This window comes from Emydura macquarii, unplaced genomic scaffold, assembly GCF_026122565.2.
Source record: "Emydura macquarii macquarii isolate MOO-44397 ecotype Brisbane River unplaced genomic scaffold, CSIRO-AGI_Emac_v2 contig_2768, whole genome shotgun sequence".
Taxonomy (NCBI): domain Eukaryota; kingdom Metazoa; phylum Chordata; order Testudines; family Chelidae; genus Emydura; species Emydura macquarii.
The window spans coordinates 30,999,734-31,020,692 of record NW_027132905.1 but is presented as its reverse complement, the minus strand read 5'-3'; the positions used below and the strand labels follow the sequence as shown (position 1 = coordinate 31,020,692).

At 41.8% G+C, this 20,959-nt stretch overlaps 2 protein-coding genes across 2 annotated transcripts; both read right to left on the bottom strand.

Annotated features, from left to right (window-relative positions):
• Positions 1 to 1,049: 1,049 nt before the first annotated feature.
• On the bottom strand, positions 1,050 to 3,460 carry LOC137165324 (protocadherin alpha-3-like). Its single transcript, XM_067566553.1, has one exon. It carries the CDS (start codon positions 3,458 to 3,460, stop codon positions 1,079 to 1,081), a length of 2,382 nt encoding a protein of 793 aa, XP_067422654.1. The 3' UTR covers positions 1,050 to 1,078.
• Positions 3,461 to 12,853: 9,393 nt separating this feature from the next.
• LOC137165198 (protocadherin alpha-8-like) lies at positions 12,854 to 15,238 on the bottom strand. Its single transcript, XM_067566365.1, is given in 1 exon segment — positions 12,854 to 15,238. A coding segment is annotated over 1 exon segment (2,385 nt).
• Positions 15,239 to 20,959: the final 5,721 nt, after the last annotated feature.

Here is a 20,959-nt window from a genome sequence, read left to right as displayed (position 1 = left end):
ATCTAAATCCCAGAAATTTATAGGCATTCTTAGTGTCCATTTGTCAGATCCTACCATCTACAGTGAATGTATATTTCGTGTTTATATTCAAGGAGGACAGTTGAAATTCAGTGCTTCAGTCTAACCTTGAAACTGCTTTTCACCATACAATATTATATGAATAGGTTTGTCACTAGGGCCTCAGTGCTGAGAAATAGAAACACCATCCACCATTGATTGCAAACTCCGATAACTAACAGGAATACTTTCCTCATTGTGAGAATTTCGCTACAAAATTGGGAAAATAGGAGACAGCAACATATTATTTTTCCCTCCAAGGGACTGTAGGACACTGAAAAAAATGTGAATTTGTATTCCTAACAAGAGCCTTCATCTTTCCTATCATCCTGGATCAGTCTTTCCATTTATTCGTTTTAACTAAGACTGAAATCCCATTAAGGATTGAAGGAAAACTACAATATTTTCATTAAAGGATGGAAAGGCAAGGGTCTATTTTCAGGTTGATAACAAAAATCGAATCGGAATACTCCGCGAAAGTGAAAGTCCGAGTCACAACAAACAAACAAACAAAATGTAGCAGATCTAACAATTCACAATCACAGCTAATTTTAAAGGAATTTAAATATATGCTGCTATTGCACAGTTTCCGTTCCTAAGAATCAAAACACAGACAGATGTGAAATCTATTTCAGTTCGAAATCAGTCCGAAATCAAAAGTGTGATTTTCCTACAGACTTTAACTACAAATACCTTCGGGTCACATACTCAATAAAAAGCATAATTAAAAAGAGAAAATATATTTCAAATATTCATTTTTAGTCTGGAAAAGAATCTATCCACGCCTCAGGACTGAAGCCTGCCCTTAAATTTCACCAAAGTTTCAGATCACTTATCAAAACTACACAAATCACTATTGAACATCATTCATTGCTTGTGAAACTGTTAGACATATTTTTTTTAAAACAGCGATTACTTTAAAATATCGTAATTTTAAAAGCCATCTCAAATAACTATTCATACAAAAAGCAGAAGAGATAATATCCCAGCCCTATCTGAGAGACTACTCATAACTTTCCACTCACAGACTCACCTGTCCGGGTGCATTTGGTGGGAGCTCCTGCTGTTTCTCCTTCCCGTGTTCCAAAGACTGAGGAAAGTTGGGGCTGAAAACCATCAGGTCATTCTTGGCGATGCCTTCCCCTAAACACAAGTTCCGGCTCTGGCGCTGGCAATAGGACCAACTCCCCACTTCGCTCGAGCACACCACGGTGGGTTTCCCAGACCCGTACATCACTTCCGGACCCGGATGGCATTTCAGACCGACATACACGATAATCACCAGCACAAACAGACTGGACACCGAGCAAATGGCGATGATTAAAGACACGTTCATGTCAACCAAGGGCCCTTCGCTCCCGCCCGTCTGCCTCGAGTCCCATTTCACAGCCTGGGGACTCTCCACCAGGGACACGCTGACAGTGGCTGTCGCTGACATCGCCGGCTCCCCATGGTCCTTCACCACGATCACGAGTGTTTGGCTGGGGCCGTCCGCCTCCTCTAAAGCCCGCGTGGTGCTGATCTCCCCGCTGTACAGACCCACCCGGAAAGGCCCCGCGGTCCTGGGCTCCTGCACCTCGTAGCAAAGCCACGCGTTGTAGCCAGAATCCGCATCCACGGCTCGGATCTTGCCCACCACGTGCCCTGCGCCGGCCGACAGCGGAACCAGCTCGGTCACGGGAGAGCCGCGGCCGGAGGGGGGCGGGGACACCGCGGGCGCGTTGTCGTTTTCATCCAGGATGAAGAGCTGCAAAGTCACGTTCCCGCACAAGGAGGGAAACCCGGCGTCCCTCGCGCTCACCTGGAACTGGAGCACTTGCAGCTCCTCGTAGTCAAAGGGCTGCAGGGCATAGATGTGCCCGCTCTCCGAGTGCACCGAGATGTAGCTGGAAAGGGGCTTGTCTCGGACACTGCTCTCCAGCACCGAGTAGCTCACAAAGGCGTTTTCCTTCAGGTCGGGGTCCGAGGCGGACACGGTGAAGAGATGGGCCCCGGGCGGGTTGTTTTCCTTCACAAACACAGTGTAAAGGGGCTGAGGGAAAGCAGGGGCGTTATCGTTCACATCCGCGATCGGCACCAAAATGCTGCTGGTAGCCGAGAGAGACGGGGCCCCTTCGTCTCTGGCTGTCACCACGATGTTATATTCAGACACGCGCTCCCGATCCACGGCTTCCGCCAGCACCAGCGAGTGATAATTCTTAAAGGTGGAGACGAGTTTAAAGGGCACGTTCGGGGAGATGGAGCAGGTGACTTTGCCATTGTCTCCCGAGTCCCTGTCAGAGACGCTGAGAAGAGCCACCACTGTCCCCGGGGGAGCGTCCTCCGGAACCGGCAGAGAAAGGGAAGTCACCGCCAGCTCCGGGGCGTTATCGTTCACGTCTAACACTTGTACCAAAACAGTGCAGTGCCCAGCCAAGGGATAAGGATTCTTATCGGTAGCCTCGATTTGTATTTCGTATAGGTTAGTGTCTTCAAAATCCAATTTTCCATTGACGCTCAGTTCACCACTGCTTGAATCGATGGTAAAAATCGAGTTTTCACTGGGCGGAGTGACACTGCCTACTGAATACATAATGTCCTTACTTATTCCCTCATCCGAATCTGTGGCGTTGAGTTGAATTACTAGGGACCTGTTTGGGGCATTTTCTAATAACTGAACTTTATAAAGTGACCGATTAAACACCGGCGCGTTGTCATTCACATCCAGCACAGTGATCACCAACTGAACCGTGCCTGTGAGCACCGGTTTGCCCCCATCAGTGGCGGTGAGTGATAAACTATGCACAGGGGTTTCCTCTCTGTCCAGTGGTTTCTTTAATACAAGGACCAATGATTTACTTTTTTCATCATTCGTTTGCACGTCTATAATAAAATGTTCACTTGGGCTGAGTTTATAGGTTAGCAGAGAGTTTGTACCAGTATCTGCGTCAGAAGCGCCCTCTAGTGGGAAACGTGAGTCTGGGAATCTCGATTCTAAAATAAACAGATTTTTTTTACTTACAGGGAACACAGGAGCATTGTCATTTATGTCCTTTATCTCCACTTCCACATGAAACACCCTCAGCGGTTTGTCCACGATCACCTCTAGGTCAATGGCGCACAGCGGGCTCTGGCCGCACAGCTCTTCCCTGTCTATCCGCGAATTAACAAACAAAACGCCGGTCTGCAAATTTACCTCAAAATAGTCTCTCCTGCCTTCGGAGACCATCCGGAACAGCCGAGACACCAGCTCCGCGACCTCCAGCCCCAGGTCCTGGGCCAGGCGGCCCACAAAGGTGCCGTGTTTGGATTCCTCCGGCACGGAATAACGGACCTGGCCGCTCCCCACCTCCCAGGCCGCGTGTAACAGAACCAAACGCAGCAGCTGCCTGGTTACCAGGGAGTCTCGCCGGAAAAGAGCCATCGCGGACGCGGGTGGCATCGGTTAACCAATTAAATCCCAGGTTTTTGCCAGATAATACGTATTTTTAAATTAATATATTCTGTCACTTCTTTGGAAAGGTTTAATTGAAGTTCCGTGTCAGGCAATGCTGCGAGTGAATCTCTGCTGCAGATGTTAGTGTGGGGACGTGGGGGAGGAGCCGTATTTTTCCCTAACCATGAAAACGTATTTTTAGTCAACAGCGGCACCTTGTGACAAAATATATAAAGTCTGCTACTAGCTGTTCCTTTTCTTTATATTTAATCATTCTTATCATAACTTTCCTTTTGTCACGGACACTGTTTAATCATCAATCCTTGGCCTAATCTACTAATCTTCCAAGTAATTTCCTTTTTATTTTTTCCTTTTCTGAAGGAAAGATATCGTTTAATTATATTTATGATAGAAGAACCCATTTAATCATCTTTAGTTTTATTGGTAAATATCAAATGTTTTGAACAATTTTTTGAAGATTTTCGTGACATCAGATCTTAACTTCAGAACAGACAATCGTCAAAACTCTGGAACAAGTCTAATACTGGGAGGTTTCTTTTATAAAGTCTGTTTTGCTGAGGTGTGGCAGTTGGCATTGCTGTAGTCAAGCTATCTGCAACCAACACTATACTAGTGTTATTTAATTTAATGTCTAAATATATCATATTTGTTTTCATTTTGGCAAAAAGAAAATTTCTCTAACAGTTGACTGAGTAAAATAATATGGATCTTATATATCTGAATGCAGATTGGACGAAAGTAGTGAGGAATATATAACAGACAAGGGAGGTGAGGTAATATCTTTTATTGAACCAACTTACGTTGGTGGAAGGGACAAGCTTTCCAGCTTTACAGAGCTTTTCCTCAGGTCTGGAGAAGATAAACAAATTTTCTAGGCTAAATAGACGGTGAAACTGATCCTTAAGCATAAGGGATTCAAACAGGTTTCAGGAGATAGAAGAGCTCTGTGCAGCTCAAAAGTAACATAAAAGTAACAATATAAGTTGGTCTAATAAAATATATTTATCTACCTCGCCTACCTTGTTTCTCTGACAAACTCGCTTCCTATATATGGTAGGTAAATTTTAAAAATGAACAATATTTTGTGGAAAATGGGATGCTAGCCAAAAGAGAAAAAATTCAAATAAACTGTTGTTTCGGGTTTACAAAAAAGATACTTTCATTTCAAATTTCTAAAATTCAGATTTTACTTTACCAAATGCATGGCTGATTCTTCTCCACATGCAATGCCTATGCCAAAAAATGGAACTAGCAGTCAGAATGATTTAACACAGACAAGCTAATTCCAGTCTTGTCTCATTATATTTCAGTACGTATAATTTAGTTTTTGTGACAGTAATTGTTAGTGAAGTGAATGTGAAAACCCATTGAAAAAGTTCCCCTTTGCATCTCTGGGACTCGTTCTATTTTGTAAGATATATTTTAGAATAAAATCTCCCTTTACCGTTACTTCATGCGCTGTGTTCTTTTTAAAGGCTTCTTCATACAATATGACATTTTAAAAATTCTCTAGCTGTATTTCACCAATGATCGGGTGTAGGTCATGTGATCCCAGGTCATGACAGACTGCTGCAGCCAGATCTGTGCTCCTGAGCACTCTTTCTTGCCCGATTCACCTTCAAAAAGCAACCTAAATGTCCTCACATCCTTCCAGAGCACTGTCTGCCTCTTCAATATAGGCGACGAAACAAGGAGTCGATTCCGATCGCTATTTGCTCCTAGTCAGAATCTACTTCACCCTCTGATTCTCAACCACAGACACACACAGCGCAGTGGAAGAGATAGCCAGACTGATGTAATAACTGAATGAAAGAATACCCGAAATACAATTCAAATGGGACACATGAAACATTCAAAACAAGTTGGTGCTGTTTCAGCTACCCTTAAAGACAATAAACAGTAACAAGGTCTTACAGGAAAGGCTGATGGAAGCTGAAGTTAATTAAAGAGGTGGGGAGCTTAAAGACAGAAATGTGGCATGGGGCATAAGGATCAGAAAGATTTAGAATGACTAACTAAAAATATTTACCAAAGTGAACACGATTTGTTGGGGAAGAGTCAACATAGTTGTTGTAAAGGGAAATCATGCCTCACCAATCTACTAGAGGGGGTCAACAAGCATGTGGACAAGGGTGATCCAGTGGACATATTGTACTTAGATTTTCAGAAAGCCTTGACAATGTCCCTGACCAAAAGCTCTAAAGCAAAGTAAGCTGTCATGGGATATGAGAGAAGGGCCTCTCCTGGATCAGTAATTGGTTAGAAGATAGGAAACAAAGGGTAGGAATAAATAGTCAGTTTTCAGAATGGAGAGAAGTAAATGGTAGTGTCCCCCAGGGATCTGTATTGGGTTCAGAACTGTTCGACATATTCATAAATGAAAAGGGGATAAATAGTGAGGTGGCAAAATATGAAGATGATACAAAACTACTCAAGATAGTTAAGTCCAAAACAGATTGCAAAACGTTACAAAGTGATCTCCCAAAACTGAGTGATTGGGCAACAAAATGGCAGATGAAATTCAATGCTGATAAATGCAAAGTAATGCACATTGGAATACATAATCCCAACTATGCATACAAAATGATGGTGTCTAAATTAGCTATTATCACTCAAGAAAGAGATTTGGAATCATTGTAGATAGTTCTCTGAAAACGTCCACTAAATGGGCAGTGACAGTCAAAAAAACTAACACAATGTTGTGAATCGTTAGGAAAGGGATAGATAATAAGGCAGAAAATATCATATTGCCTCTTTATAAATCTATGGTATATCCACACTTGAATACTGCATGCAGACCTGGTCACCCCATCTCCGTCTGTACCTGGAATTGGAAAAGGCACAGAAAAGGGCAACAAAAATGATTAGGGGTATGGAACAGCTTCCACATGAGAAGAGATTAATAAGACCCTGTCTACACTTACCGCGGGGATTCGGCGGCAGTCGATGGGAGTTACACAAGTTACTCAAAAAACTTGCGTAACTCCCATCAACTTCTCAGCTCCTCTTTTGCGCGCTGTCTTCACTGCACTGCGCCACTTTTGAAGGTGGTCTTAGTATGTCGATTTCTAGATCAACTGAGTGGGTCTTCACTGACCGCTCAGTCAATCCACAGAAATCGATCTGACGGTGGCGACTTTGCCGCTGTCAGTGTAGCCGTAGCCTAAGACTAGGATTTTTCAGCTTGGAAAAGAGACAATTTGGGTGGGATATGACAGAGGTCTATAAAATCATGACTGGTGTGGAAAAAGTAAATAAGGAAGTGTTATTTTCGCCTTCTCATAACACAAGAACTAAAAGTCACCAAATGAAATTAATAAGCAGTAGCTTTAAAATGAAGAAAAAGAAGATTTCTTCACACAATGCACAGTCAACCTGTGCAACTCTTTGCCATAGGATGTTGTGAAGACCACGACTATAAAAGGGTTAAAAAAAACCTAGATAAGTTTACAGAGGGTAGGTCCATCAATGGCTATTAGTCAGGATGGGCAGGGATGCAAAACCATGCTCTGAAGTGTCCCTAGCTTCTGTTTGCCAAAAGCTGGGAATGGGTGACAAGGGATGGATCACTTGATGATTACCTGCTCTGTTCATTCCCTCTGAAGCATCTGGCATTGTTCACTGTTGAAGGACAGGATACTGAGCTAGATGGACCATTGGTCTGACCCAGTATGGCCACTCTTATGTTTAAAGTGGATGATGTTGAATACAGAGCCAGGACCTCAAATCTGCATTTTGCAGGTTTAACAGAAGCAAAAGGAAGCAGTAGCATGCTCTTCAGTTTATGGGCTCTCCTCTTAAAGATGTTTTGCTGTTAAGGGCTTCATACCTGTTATTGATCTGAAAGGCCCTATAAAGGCCGAGAGAATAAAATTATTCAAGGGAAATGGCCTAAAACGGTGATCATGAAATGTTTAAAATTCCAGGCTAGGGAAAAGATTCTTCATCAGGAGAAAGGAATGTTGTCTATCACACACTGTACGTAAACTCAAGTATTTCGCATGTCAGTGCAGAAACCCAATGTAAAAGAAAGTTATTTATTTCTGTTTCAAAAATATGAATGGAAAAAGCTTTCTGATTCTGAGCTTTTAGACACTTTAAGCTTTAAATTGTATGCTCTTCAGGACAGGGACTATCACTGATAATATGTTTGCACTGTACTTAGCATGGATTTGCTCTCCATGAAACTGAATTGTTGTGGGTACTTTCCAGTGATAAAATTCCTTTCCTTTTAAACACGAGAAGATGCCAAATATTTCCTTGCATAATTGTCACAACTGGAGACAAAGTGTCCAGGAACTCAGGAAGGCATCATATCATAGTTACAGAGGGAAGATTTGGAAATTAAACAAGTTTCTCCTTTTAAAAAGAAATAATCTGAAATAAGAGATTAACAATGAAATAGGTAAGTGTGTTTTATCACAGTACAGTCCAGACCAGTAGGGGGCCTGTAACCTGCCCTGTAACCTGGGGTGCTTTGCAATGTTGTAACCTCCAACCTGGACTGCTCAGAACAAGCCTCCAGCGTGCAGATCACTTCCAGATGTGTTGTGTAACTGCAGCCTGCCAGTGTCACACTGGCTGTCACTAGTCTGGTTATACAACAGGGTGACCCCAACACACGCTTTCCCCCAGAAATATAAGTTTTGTATTGCCCATTCTCTCCTAGACAGTCCAAATATATGAAAATCATAACCTTAAACACACATAGACCAGATTTCACTATGAAAGCTGACCTTTCCTGGGCAACAGCATCTAAGAGAATTTGCCTACATCCTTGAGTCAAATCCAGAATATTTATGCACTTTGCACACCCCAAAAAATCAAATAGGTCCTCTATCTGAGGTGTGGGTTAAGGGTCAGGTTTGGTGATGGCATTCATTCATTCTTAAATCCACACAAATATCTCATAGTTTTATCCCTTTTGGGTATCATTACAATAGAAAACACCCAGGAACTTTTTGATTTAGTAATCATTCCCATGTCTAGCATGCTCTCCACCTCCTCATGAATTAATTTTTGCCTTTCTCCTTTAGCATGGAATGACCCTATAATTTTAATGCAATGCGCTATTTTGCTAATTAAGCCTGGCAGGTTGGAAAATACCTGCCTGTGATATTTCAAAAGGGCTAACATATCCTGCTTTTGGGTTATATCCAACCCGCAACCCACACCTCCACCAAATTTCATTGCTCTCCAAAAGAGTCTATTCCTTACTCGCCCTGTCCAAATCAATTGAAGGAGCAGTAAATGTTCCCTCATCAGCACAACACATCATATTAATTGTTTTTTTCTATGTCTTCTTAGACTTTTGAGTCTTTTCAAGGTTCTGATGCATTAAGTCCATCATAGCCTTTAATAGTTCTTTAAAATGAGTGACATATTCTTCATAGGTTGTCCTGGCTCTTCTGTATAACCCTCCCATGGGTCTCAAATTAAACCTTCAGGTTTCTTCACCTGTCTCCCATAAAGGAGATCAAAGGAGGCAAACACTGTAGACTATCGGAGTACATGCCTGGAAGTGAACAACAAATAAGGGAGTAACACATCCCAGTCATTCCGTCACCAAGTAACATACATTCTCAGTATAGATTTCAATTTTCCATTGAATCTTTCTACCAGACCACTGGTTTCTGGATGATAGCAGGAGTTTTTTATAAGCCTCACTCCACACAACTCCCATAACTGATTGAAAACTACAGACATGACATTTGGACTTTGGCTGACAAAATTTCTATGGGAAAACCTACTCTGTTAAAATGGTACTTAAGGCAGTAGTCATGGTTTCAGCTTCTATCTGAGCTGTGGTTGAAGGGTAGCTGAGAGCAGAATCCACCACAAGCAGTATATATTTCTTCCCGTTTCTGGAAGGTCTGGTTAGGGGTCCCACGATATGTATAGATACTCTGCCAAACACCTCCTTAGTGATGGGCAAAGGCTGTAAGGGTCTCTTGCAGGGTCCCTTTAATCAGTAACTCTTTTGATATAAAACACAATTCTTGCAGTAATCTTTCCCTGTCTCAAACACATGAGTCTAATAGAAATTCTGTTTCAGCCTATCACAGGTTCTCTCCACTCCTAAGTGTCCAGAAAAGGGAGAATCATGAGCTACCTGCAACAACTCTGCCCCATACTTAACAGGCACCGGCACCTGCTTGTAAACCTCAGTGGAGCATCAATTTTTCCCTCTGGGAGCCACCTTCTACAACAAGCCTCTTTCTAGAAAGATCTACCCTTTTCTTCCGCAGATGGGGTATTATTCGGAGCTCATTCCTCTCCTTGTCCAGAAAAGGATCAGCCTGTGCCTCCACAAATTCCTTGTGAACAGAGTCTCACTTATGTTAAGAGCAGACTCTGGCAAATCAATGGGATGTCCAAACTCCTCCTCAAGAGACAAACTGTTACTTTTAGCTGACAACAGACTGGGGGCATTTTCACCCCACACAAAGCCTTCCCTGCAGTCCACAGATAAGCCAAGCAAGGCAGAGCCATACTCCTTCTGACTGCAAGTTATGATATTAACCTGCTTAGACAGGGCTAGAATATCATTACCAATTAAAACATCAGTGGGAAGTAGATTTTCAACACTAACAATATCTCCTTTAAGAGGTCCTGGTAGACCTTGGCCAAAGGTACAGTTATAGGGAATTCAGCCAAAGCCAATATATTTAAACTTTTACCAGAAGTCTGTCATTCTCCCTTATCAAACATTTCTTGATCAAAGTGACTTGGGATGCTAATTCCCTCCAGCCCTTACAATTTATGCCATTTATTTTAGGATTTTTAATAAATTCTTCACTAATCTCCCAAGACTCTGTCCTAATATAGTTTGCTAGGATTTCCTCCTGTTCCACCACTGCCTCTGATCTGCAACTCTTCCATCAGTCTCTGGTGTTCATGTTCTTACTTGGCTCTCAGTTGCTGCAATCAGGCCATTTCCACTACAGTGGGGTCTGTAACAGGATGGCTCTGACCCTCTGGATCGGACTCTATCTTATCTTCTTCCATTTGCACCTGATCACAATTTATGAGCATAGATCTCATCTCCTGATCTGGGAATTTCGTCTTAAAGGATATTGCCCTCTGCCCTCCTTTCCATTTCTGGGAAGATTCTTGCTTGCATCTTTTTGAACGGTCTCCTCTCTCTTGCTGAAGACATCCTTCTGGAATCCCAGTGTGGCTTCAGACCATCTTAGGCACCATCTACAAGTTTTTTGTTTCATAACAGATCCAAGAGAAGTATGTTACATTATTTGGTCACCTAACTAAGGATTCCATCAGTCGGGAAGCATTATGGAAGGTGCTGTCCAGGTTTGGTTGTCTATTCAAGGTAATTCATGTTCTCAGGCTACATCATGATGAGATGACCACCATCATCCTCTGTAATGCATTGAAGATGGACCCGTTCAGCATCCATACTGGTGTTAAGCAGGGCTGTGTTTTTGCCCCAATCTTTATTCTTTCAAATACAGTGTCACAATATTTAAATGTCTTTCTGCAATAAAATACTCCACAAGAAATAATTACATCATTTTATAGCAATCTATCAAACAAGTTGAATTTTGTGTCAGTTTTGCTTTGGTTCCATCTCCTATTACCAGCTCCAAACAAGAAAAGTAACTGACATTTAAATTTCTTTCCTTGGTGTTTCTCTGCTGAAATTGACTAGAGATCCAAGTTTTTGTTCCCATGTCTGCATGTTCCACGGTTTTAAGTTTATGTAGAGGTAGAAAATTATTCAACAGCTTATATTATCTAACGCAAGATAACGAGAACAATAAATACCATAGTAATTATTACTGCTTCTTCACAGATATAACTGACAAACACAAGTCTCTATAACTGTACCATTCTTCAGTAACAATGTCAACATTTAAATTTCCTAGTAAATGTGACCAAAAAAGCTAATATAGCATCTATATCATGTTAAAGTTGAGTACAGATAATAAATCATCAGAATATCAGCTTAAAGAATCTTTTTCATAAAGCTCTTTATCTTTCTCCATTTAAAATTTCCAGTAAATAATTCAATTAAATAAAGTGGTCCAACGAGGAAGATATATATGATATGAGTATAGAAAGAGTTCCATATGAGGAGATACAGAAACTGTTAGGGCTGTTTAGAGAGAAGATGACTGAAAGGCGACATGAGAGAAGCAAATAGCATAATGAATGATACAGAGGAAGCTCATTGAAATACTCTGGTTTCCCATTTTTCCTAATATAAGAATTAGGGGCCATTCAATAAAAGTGAGAAGAAACTAATTGTAAGCTGAAAAAAGGAAGCACATTTTACCCCATGATTCATCCACCCATGGAACTCACTGCCACAAGATATTACAGAAATCCAGAGTTTCCTGGGACACAGAAAAGGACTAGATATAATTTACAACCACAAAGTTACTTTAGATATAATAAAATACAACTAAAGGGATAACAAACCAACTTTTTGTTGGCCATAAGCCAACAACTAAATACCAGGGGTTAGCACTGAGTTTCACATATAGTCAGGTTATCCCATAATGTCCATTATGGAGACCCTAAACGTTCCTCATAGGCATCTCTCACTGGTCACCGTCAGAGACAAGATACCAAACAGAAGGACAACTGCTCTGATAGAGCATACATATCACTATCATTTCATTCCCGAAAATAGTTAACTACCACTGCAATTAAAATATTGAAACGGTCCACATAAACATAATAAAAATGTCTTCTAAGGCAATATCACTGCGATTCATTAATTTCTATTAAAAAGACATTTTCATGGAAAACAGCAGTGCCAACCCACATTAAGAAAATGATCTCAAAATAGTGGATATATAACAAATATAGAACAGATTCATGAAACTCACATGGAAAGATGCATTTGGTGCCAGCTCCTGCCCCTTTCCTGTCCCGCTTTTCTCTGCAGAGTTAGGGAAGTTGGGGCTGAAAACAATCAGGTCATTCCTGGCTGTTCCTTCTATTTCAGTTCGAAATCAGTCCGAAATCAAAAGTGTGATTTTCCTACAGACTTTAACTACAAATACCTTCGGGTCACATACTCAATAAAAAGCATAATTAAAAAGAGAAAATATATTTCAAATATTCATTTTTAGTCTGGAAAAGAATCTATCCACGCCTCAGGACTGAAGCCTGCCCTTAAATTTCACCAAAGTTTCAGATCACTTATCAAAACTACACAAATCACTATTGAACATCATTCATTGCTTGTGAAACTGTTAGACATATTTTTTTTTAAACAGCGATTACTTTAAAATATCGTAATTTTAAAAGCCATCTCAAATAACTATTCATACAAAAAGCAGAAGAGATAATATCCCAGCCCTATCTGAGAGACTACTCATAACCTTCCACTCACAGACTCACCTGTCCGGGTGCATTTGGTGGGAGCTCCTGCTGTTTCTCCTTCCCGTGTTCCAAAGACTGAGGAAAGTTGGGGCTGAAAACCATCAGGTCATTTTTGGCGATGACTTCCCCTAAACACAAGTTCCAGCTCTGGCGCTGTCAATAGGACCAACTCCCCACTTCGCTCGAGCACACCACGGTGGGTTTCCCGGACCCATACATCACTTCCGGACCTGGATGGCATCTCAGACCGACATACACGATAATCACCAGCACAAACAGACTGGACACCGAGCAAATGGCGATGATTAAAGACACGTTCATGTCAACCAAGGGCCCTTCGCTCCCGCCCGTCTGCCTCGAGTCCCATTTCACAGCCCCGGGACTCTCCACCAGGGACACGCTGACAGTGGCTGTCGCTGACATCGCCGGCTCCCCATGGTCCTTCACCACGATCACGAGTGTCTGGCTGGGGCCGTCCGCCTCCTCTAAAGCCCGCGTGGTGCTGATCTCTCCGCTGTACAGACCCACCCGGAAAGGCCCCGCGGTCCTGGGCTCCTGCACCTCGTAGCAAAGCCACGCGTTGTAGCCAGAATCCGCATCCACGGCTCGGATCTTGCCCACCACGTGCCCTGCGCCGGCCGACAGTGGAACCAGCTCGGTCACGGGAGAGCCGCGGCCGGAGGGGGGCGGGGACACCGCGGGCGCGTTGTCGTTTTCATCCAGGATGAAGAGCTGCAGAGTCACGTTCCCGCACAAGGAGGGAAACCCGGCGTCCCTCGCGCTCACCTGGAACTGGAGCACTTGCAGCTCCTCGTAGTCAAAGGGCTGCAGGGCATAGATGTGCCCGCTCTCCGAGTGCACCGAGATGTAGCTGGAAAGGGGCTTGTCTCGGACACTGCTCTCCAGCACCGAGTAGCTCACAAAGGCGTTTTCCTTCAGGTCGGGGTCCGAGGCGGACACGGTGAAGAGATGGGCCCCGGGCGGGTTGTTTTCCTTCACAAACACCGTGTAAAGGGGCTGAGGGAAAGCAGGGGCGTTATCGTTCACATCCGCGATCGGCACCAAAATGCTGCTGGTAGCCGAGAGAGACGGGGCCCCTTCGTCTCTGGCTGTCATCACGATGTTATATTCAGACACGCGCTCCCGGTCCACGGCTTCCGCCAGCACCAGCGAGTGATAATTCTTAAAGGTGGAGACGAGTTTAAAGGGCACGTTCGGAGAGATGGAGCAGGTGACTTTGCCATTGTCTCCAGAGTCCCTGTCAGAGACGCTGAGAAGAGCCACCACTGTCCCCGGGGGAGCGTCCTCCGGAACCGGCAGAGAAAGGGAAGTCACCGCCAGCACCGGGGCGTTATCGTTCAGGTCCACAACCTCTACAAAAACACTGCAGTGCCCAGATAATGGTAAATGACCTTTATCAGTGGCCTCCACTCGAATTTCGTGTAATTTACTGTTTTCGAAATCCAGTTCTCCATTTACTCGGATCTCTCCAGTATGTGAATCTATTCTAAACATGGCACTCTCATTAGGCTGAGTAGCACTGCGAAGTGTATATACAATATCTTTATTCATTCCCTCATCTAAGTCGGTTGCGTTCACTTTCATTACAATTGTCCCATTAGCTGCATTTTCTAACAACCGAACCTTATAACTGGATTGATTGAAAGAAGGGGCGTTATCATTCACATCCAGCACGGTGATCACCAGCGGAACTGTGCCGGTGAGCTCCGCTTTTCCCCCATCAGTGGCCGTGAGTAATAAACGATGTACAGGGGTTTCTTCTCTGTCCAGAGGTTTCTTTAATACAAGAACTAACGATTTATTTTGCTCATCATCAGTTTGCACCTTTATGGTGAAATATTCACTTGGACTAACCTTGTAGGTTAGCAGAGAGTTTGTACCAATATCTGCGTCAGAAGCGCCCTCTAGTGGGAAACGCGAGCCTGCTAATGTTATTGACTCTGCTACAGTAAATATTTGTTCATGTATCAAGAAAACAGGAGCATTGTCATTTATGTCCTTTATCTCCACTTCCACATGAAACACCCTCAGCGGTTTGTCCACGATCACCTCTAGGTCAATGGCGCACAGCGGGCTCTGGCCGCACAGCTCTTCCCTGTCTATCCGCGAATTAACAAACAAAACGCCGGTCTGCAAATTTACCTCAAAATAGTCTCTCCTGCCTTCGGAGACCATCCGGAACAGCCGAGACACCAGCTCCACGACCTCCAGCTCCAGGTCCTGGGCCAGGCGGCCCACAAAGGTGCCGTGTTTGGATTCCTCCGGCACGGAATAACGGACCTGGCCGCTCCCCACCTCCCAGGCCGTGTGTAATAGAACCAAACGCAGCAGCTGCCTAGTTACCAGGGAGTCTCGCCGGAGAAGAGCCATTGCTGATTCGGAGCGGGCCGGCTAACAAATAAAATCCCAGTTTTTGCCAGAAAATAAATATGTTTTAATATATCCTTCCACCGCTACGTCTTTGCAAAGGTTTAATTGGAGCTCCGCGTCAGGCAATGCTGGTCAATCCCTGATTTACTGCAAATGTTAGAGTAGGGAAAGGAGGAGGAGACGTATTTTTCCCTTTCTATGAAAACGTATTTTCAGTCAACAGCGGCACCTTGTGACGTAAATATAAAGTCTCCTACCAGCTATTCCTTTTCATTATATTTAATTATTATTAACTTTCCTGTCGCCACGTACACTGTTTAATCTTTAGTTTTAGAGCTATTATAATAACTTCTCAGTCTTTTCCCCCCTTATGATATAAGGAGTCTTTTGATCAACTGTACTTAATTATTGGTAAATTTCAAGCACTATGAACTACTTTTTGTGGATTGTCATATCATCAGAATTTAATTTCAGATGGAATAATCCTTAAAAGTCTGGAGCAATGGCAATATTGTGGGCTGTACTACAAAACGTCTAATTTTAATTTTATTTTATTTTATTTTGCTATACCCGGGTTGAGATTCTTGTATTCTGGTATCCACACCCAATATTGTGTTCATATTAGCTAAGTTAGAAATCACTGTATCAGCTGGCTGATAAAAAATAAAATGGCTTTTATATTTATCTGAATGCAGAAAGTGAAAGATGGAAAGGTTTTCAATAAAAGAAAAAGTAATACGTCGTTCTTGTTCGGTTTTATAAAAAAGTATACTTTCATGTGAAAACTTTCAACCTTATTTTATGAAATGCATTGTTGAGTCCCTTTGCAAACAATGGCTATACCAAAGAATGGAGCTAACAAGTTATAATAGGCTTGTTAACTACAACTACATATAAGTTAGGAGTTGTGACAGTAATTGTTAATGAAGTAATGAAAAAACAGGGGAAATTTTCCCTTTTGCAGCACTGGGTGCTCATTCTATTTTGTAAGATGATGTGTTTCTGAATAAAGTATAACTTTGCCATTACTTCATGTGCAGTGTTATTCTTGCAGACTTATTCATTATATGACATTTTATAAAATCTTTAGTTGTGTTTCTAAATATAAATTATCATGTGAAGATCAGGTGACCCTATACTGTGACCAGATCGCTACAGCCAGAGCTCTGTTTCCCCAGCATTGCCTCACCTCTAGAAAGAAACTCAAAAGCTTTCCAGAACATTCCCTTTGGAAGGCAAAATGGCATGCAAGATGGCTGAATTGACAAACAGCTGACAAAATCATGGTGGCCTGGTCTGACACTCTGTGTCTGAAAGAACACATCAGAACTCTATATTAACCATATATGATATGGTTAATATATCATCTATGATTATGATATATTCTGTACAAAATATGCCTTGTGTTGTATTATTTGAGAAGTCTTGATCTGCTAAACATTAATATCCTGATGGATTGGATGTGTTATCATTGTATGTGAAGTTATTAAATATTGCTGAAAATGCTACTAGAACAGGTTGCAGGATGGGAAATTCCCACAAACAACCTTTCAGGCACAACAGTGGAATGACCAGACAGCACTGATGGCTATCTCTTGCTCATTCAAGGATAGATTTCACTAACAGGGGTTGTTTACAGTGAAGATTTCACAGAGGGAATCATGTAGGCAATGGACACTCTTTGATCAATAAGGTTTGCAACACAGGTCACCGGCATCATGCAACCTGGAACAGACTATCAAAGAAGGGAAGTGATATCATCACTTGGCTTCACTCCTCCACAACTCAGCACCTGAAGAAATGGCTGGAAGACAAAGAACTTTGGACTAGGGGAGTGGAGATCCCAGGCGGGGAAAGCAGTCTCTGCCTGTGAACTGAAGATCCGTAGCCTGCTTGTACCATCTCAGGGTAAGATATTTCTAGATTCAAATCCTATTAGAATTTGGACTGCAATCTTATTTTTATTTATTTGGTAACTATTTCTAGTCTCTTTACACTTACCACTTAGTATCACTTAAAATCTATTTTTCTGTAGTTAATAAACTTGTTTAATATTTTCTCTTAATCAGTGTGTTTTTGAGTGAAGTGTTTAGGCAATCTTTGCTCTATTAACAAAAGCTGGTGCATTCCTTTCTCACATGAAGAGGGAAGCAGACTTATTAATTAGCTTGTACTGAGCAAATCTCTTTCCAACACAAGACAGTATTATTGGTGTGCATTCCTGTGTGGTTAGGCTTGGTGAGCTGGGGGTGAACTGGCTGGGGTTTACATCCATGTTTGCTCAGCGAGAGCACTCTAGGTACAACTAGCACTCTAGCACAACTGTCATGTTGTGTGATAATAGGATCTGAAGAAGCTGGCTACTTATCATCAACAGGACCATGGTGGGGAACCCACATCAAGCTGAATAGTTAATAAGGGTGCCCAGCAGTTCCACAGCTCCCAGGCTATAAACCAGTGGGTCTGCATACTGTGAGACCTGGAAATTCAGATCTTCTCCGGTCAGAATCCACCTTAAGAAGTCCTCTTACACCTGCCCACCTCAACTCTTCACTGCACACACATGTTGCAGTGGAATATCTCAGGTAGTCAGATCACTGGATTTCACTTTCAATTAAATGAAAATAATGGAAATGCTTAGTGCATTGCACAATGGAAACATGAAACTTTCAGAACAGGTTGGTGTTCTTTCAGATATCCTTAAATATATGAAACAGTACAGAAGCCTCTCAGGAAAGGCTAGTGGGAGCTCACTTTCACATTAAGGGGTAGAAAGCTTGAACACAGAAAAGCTGCAGTGGGAGTAAGGATCAGCAAGATTCAGAATAATTATTGTAAAGTATCCATCAAACAGAGGACCTACCAGATGGAGCCAGAAACTCTAATCGGCATTTAACCAATTTACCAGAAATGGAAGGAGGCAATAACATGCTTCAGTTTATGGGCTCCCTTTTTCATAAAATCTTTATCAAGGTCACTGCTGCTGTCACTGATCTGAAAGGGTCCAGAGAGTCCACCAGCACAAAACTACTACAAGGAACTTGTTTAAAATTTCAGGTTAGGGAAAAGGTTCTTCATCTTGCCAGAAGATAGGAGTCTATCACATACACTGTAATTCAATGCACACACCAAATGTAAAAGTATGGTATTTAATCTTCTTTTTAAAATAAAAAAATGGGGGGAGGAACAGTATAATTTCTAGAACTTAGAGGCCTAGAGTTTTTCAGAATGTAAATTCCATTTTATATTGTAAACTCTCTGAGGCACTGACTACCATTAATGAACTATCTGCACAGTGCCTGGCACACATTTGCTTTCTGATATCCTGAAATGCTGTGGATAATTTCCAATGTTTCCTTCTTTCAAAATTCAGAAGATGCCACACATTCCCCGGAATTATTTACATGACCAGAGGAAAATCTCCAAGATCCCAGGAAGCCAGCAGGTCACAGATATAGAGGGATGATAAAAACTTTGGAAATAAGCCATCTTTATCCTTTAATAATATCAATAACCCAAAATAATGAGTTAAAATAAAATAAACTGTATAATGAATTAGCATTGATTAAGCTTAACACAAAACTATGTTAAAAGGAAAGACAATAAGAAATAAGACAAAAGGGAACAACTGGGATTTAAAATGTCTGTATAAATGTAAATTAAAACAAAGAAAGGAGGTGGCACTTTGAGGCATTTTCCTTATACAGTTGCAGGTGATAACAGAAGATCCAATTTTGCTAATTGGGTCCATGCCTATCACTGAAAATTAAAGAAATAAAATCAGACTAAAAAATGCTACAATGGTCTTGCTGCCTACAAAAGGGAAATCTGTGTCTAATAATCATAACTCCCAATTTCCTTGGTGAATAATGGCACCAATATAATGGCTCTGTGTATGCTGTGATGCTCACAAAGCAGGTGCCAACTTATGCCAACATCCCCATGCCTCACTTAAATACTAACAAACAGATAGCTGGCATCAGTATGGTTCACCTGTGTTAGTATAGTTAAAACAGGTATTAGAATGATAAAAATGTGCTTAGTGTTTAGACTTTATCGAATGCTTCTAAGTTGCTGCTGGCAGTAATCTCACTTATAACATTGGTATCACATATTGTAAGGTAATATTTGAGCTTTTGCATTTTAAGTCTCTGTAACTGTATGAGGCCTTGCCTACAATAGCACTTATGCTGGCAAAATTTTGCCACTCAGGGGTGAGAAAAAAACACACCCTTGAGCAACATAAGTGTTGCCACCATAAGCACTTGTGTGTACTGTGCTATGTTGTCGGGAGAGCATCTCCCACCAACATAGCTACCACCACTTGTTTAGGTGGGTATATTATGTCTGTGGGAGAGCTATCTCCTGTCGACATAACGCAGCTACACAAGCACACTTACAGCAGCACAGTTGTACCAATACAGCTGTGCCGCTGTAAGTTTTAAGTGTAGAATACCCTAAATCACGAGATAGGAGAGAAGCATTAACTAGTGTGGTGTACTAGTCTCCAGAAGAAGGTGTTATATACCACCCAGAAAAGAAGGCCTAGTGATACCAGATGAACTGTTGTGGAACATCAGAGGAGAAAAGACATTGTTGATTTTTCTACTCTACCTTGCCTCACCCCATAGCATTCCCCACCCTCCAAATGAAGAGGAGACATGAAAGTGAATTCCTCCCATCAGCTAAATTTCCAATTTGAAGAAGAAAGAGGAAAGGGATAAAAAACCCTAACAGGAAGGAACTGTATCTTTATGCTGCTTGGATTGTGAAGAGCAAGGATTATTAAGCATGAGCAAAAGATCCCCAGTGCTTAGCCTGGGTTAGCCCTAAAGGATATGTAGAGATTGCTTATTATAGAAACTTCTTTTTATTTTTTTAATTTAAGATTGAAACTCATTTGGGTGTGTATATAGGTTTACCTGCTTCAACCTTATAAATAACTCTCTTCTTTCCTTCTACTACATAATTAATCTTTAGACAGTTTATTATAGGATTGTCTACAAATGTTGTATTTGGTGTGAGATCTGAGGTGCCATAGACCTGGGCTAAGTGACTGGTCCTTTGGGACTGGGAATAACCTGAGACTCCTTGGTGTAAGGGACCATCTATCCCAAAGGTAAGATTCCCTGTGTGACAAAACAGATCAGACTGTTTGTGACTTCATGTTAAGACTTGTATAGTGCCTGAGGAGTTTACACTTGGTAACTAGTTGGTTAAATCTAAGTATAGAACTTAGATTTGGGGTTTGTGTCCTGTTTCCTAACAGTCTGAACTGAGGTTGGTAGCCACACTCCTGAGCCACTATAGGACAGTTTGATATATGCTATTAGAGTTGAAAAAGTAATATGAAAATAAATACATCCATATAAATCTGTGCATATAACAGGAAGCAGCTTTTTCTGATCATCATTGGATAGCAAAATGTCAAGCAATGCTTTCACTTTCTCTAAGACTCAGAAGGCTTTTGACCGGGTTGTGTAGCTTTTCTTAGTTCAATGCATAACAATATTTATATTCAGCCGTAATTTTCAGTGGTATATTTCTGTTCTGCAGAGTGGTTCATTACCAATGTTATAAAATTGGAAAGAAGAATGCATCAGGCATACCTCTGTGGAATCAAAGAATTAATCATAAAATTGATTAATAGAATGCCTGGTCTGAAACTGGTCATAGAAGGCCTGACCTGAAGTTGTAGCCTGAAACTGAAACAGAAAGCCC

Bases quoted from the DNA above. Each gene is read 5' to 3' on its own strand.
- LOC137165324 (XM_067566553.1), bottom strand. From the start codon at position 3,460: ATGGCTCTTTTCCGGCGAGACTCCCTGGTAACCAGGCAGCTGCTGCGT.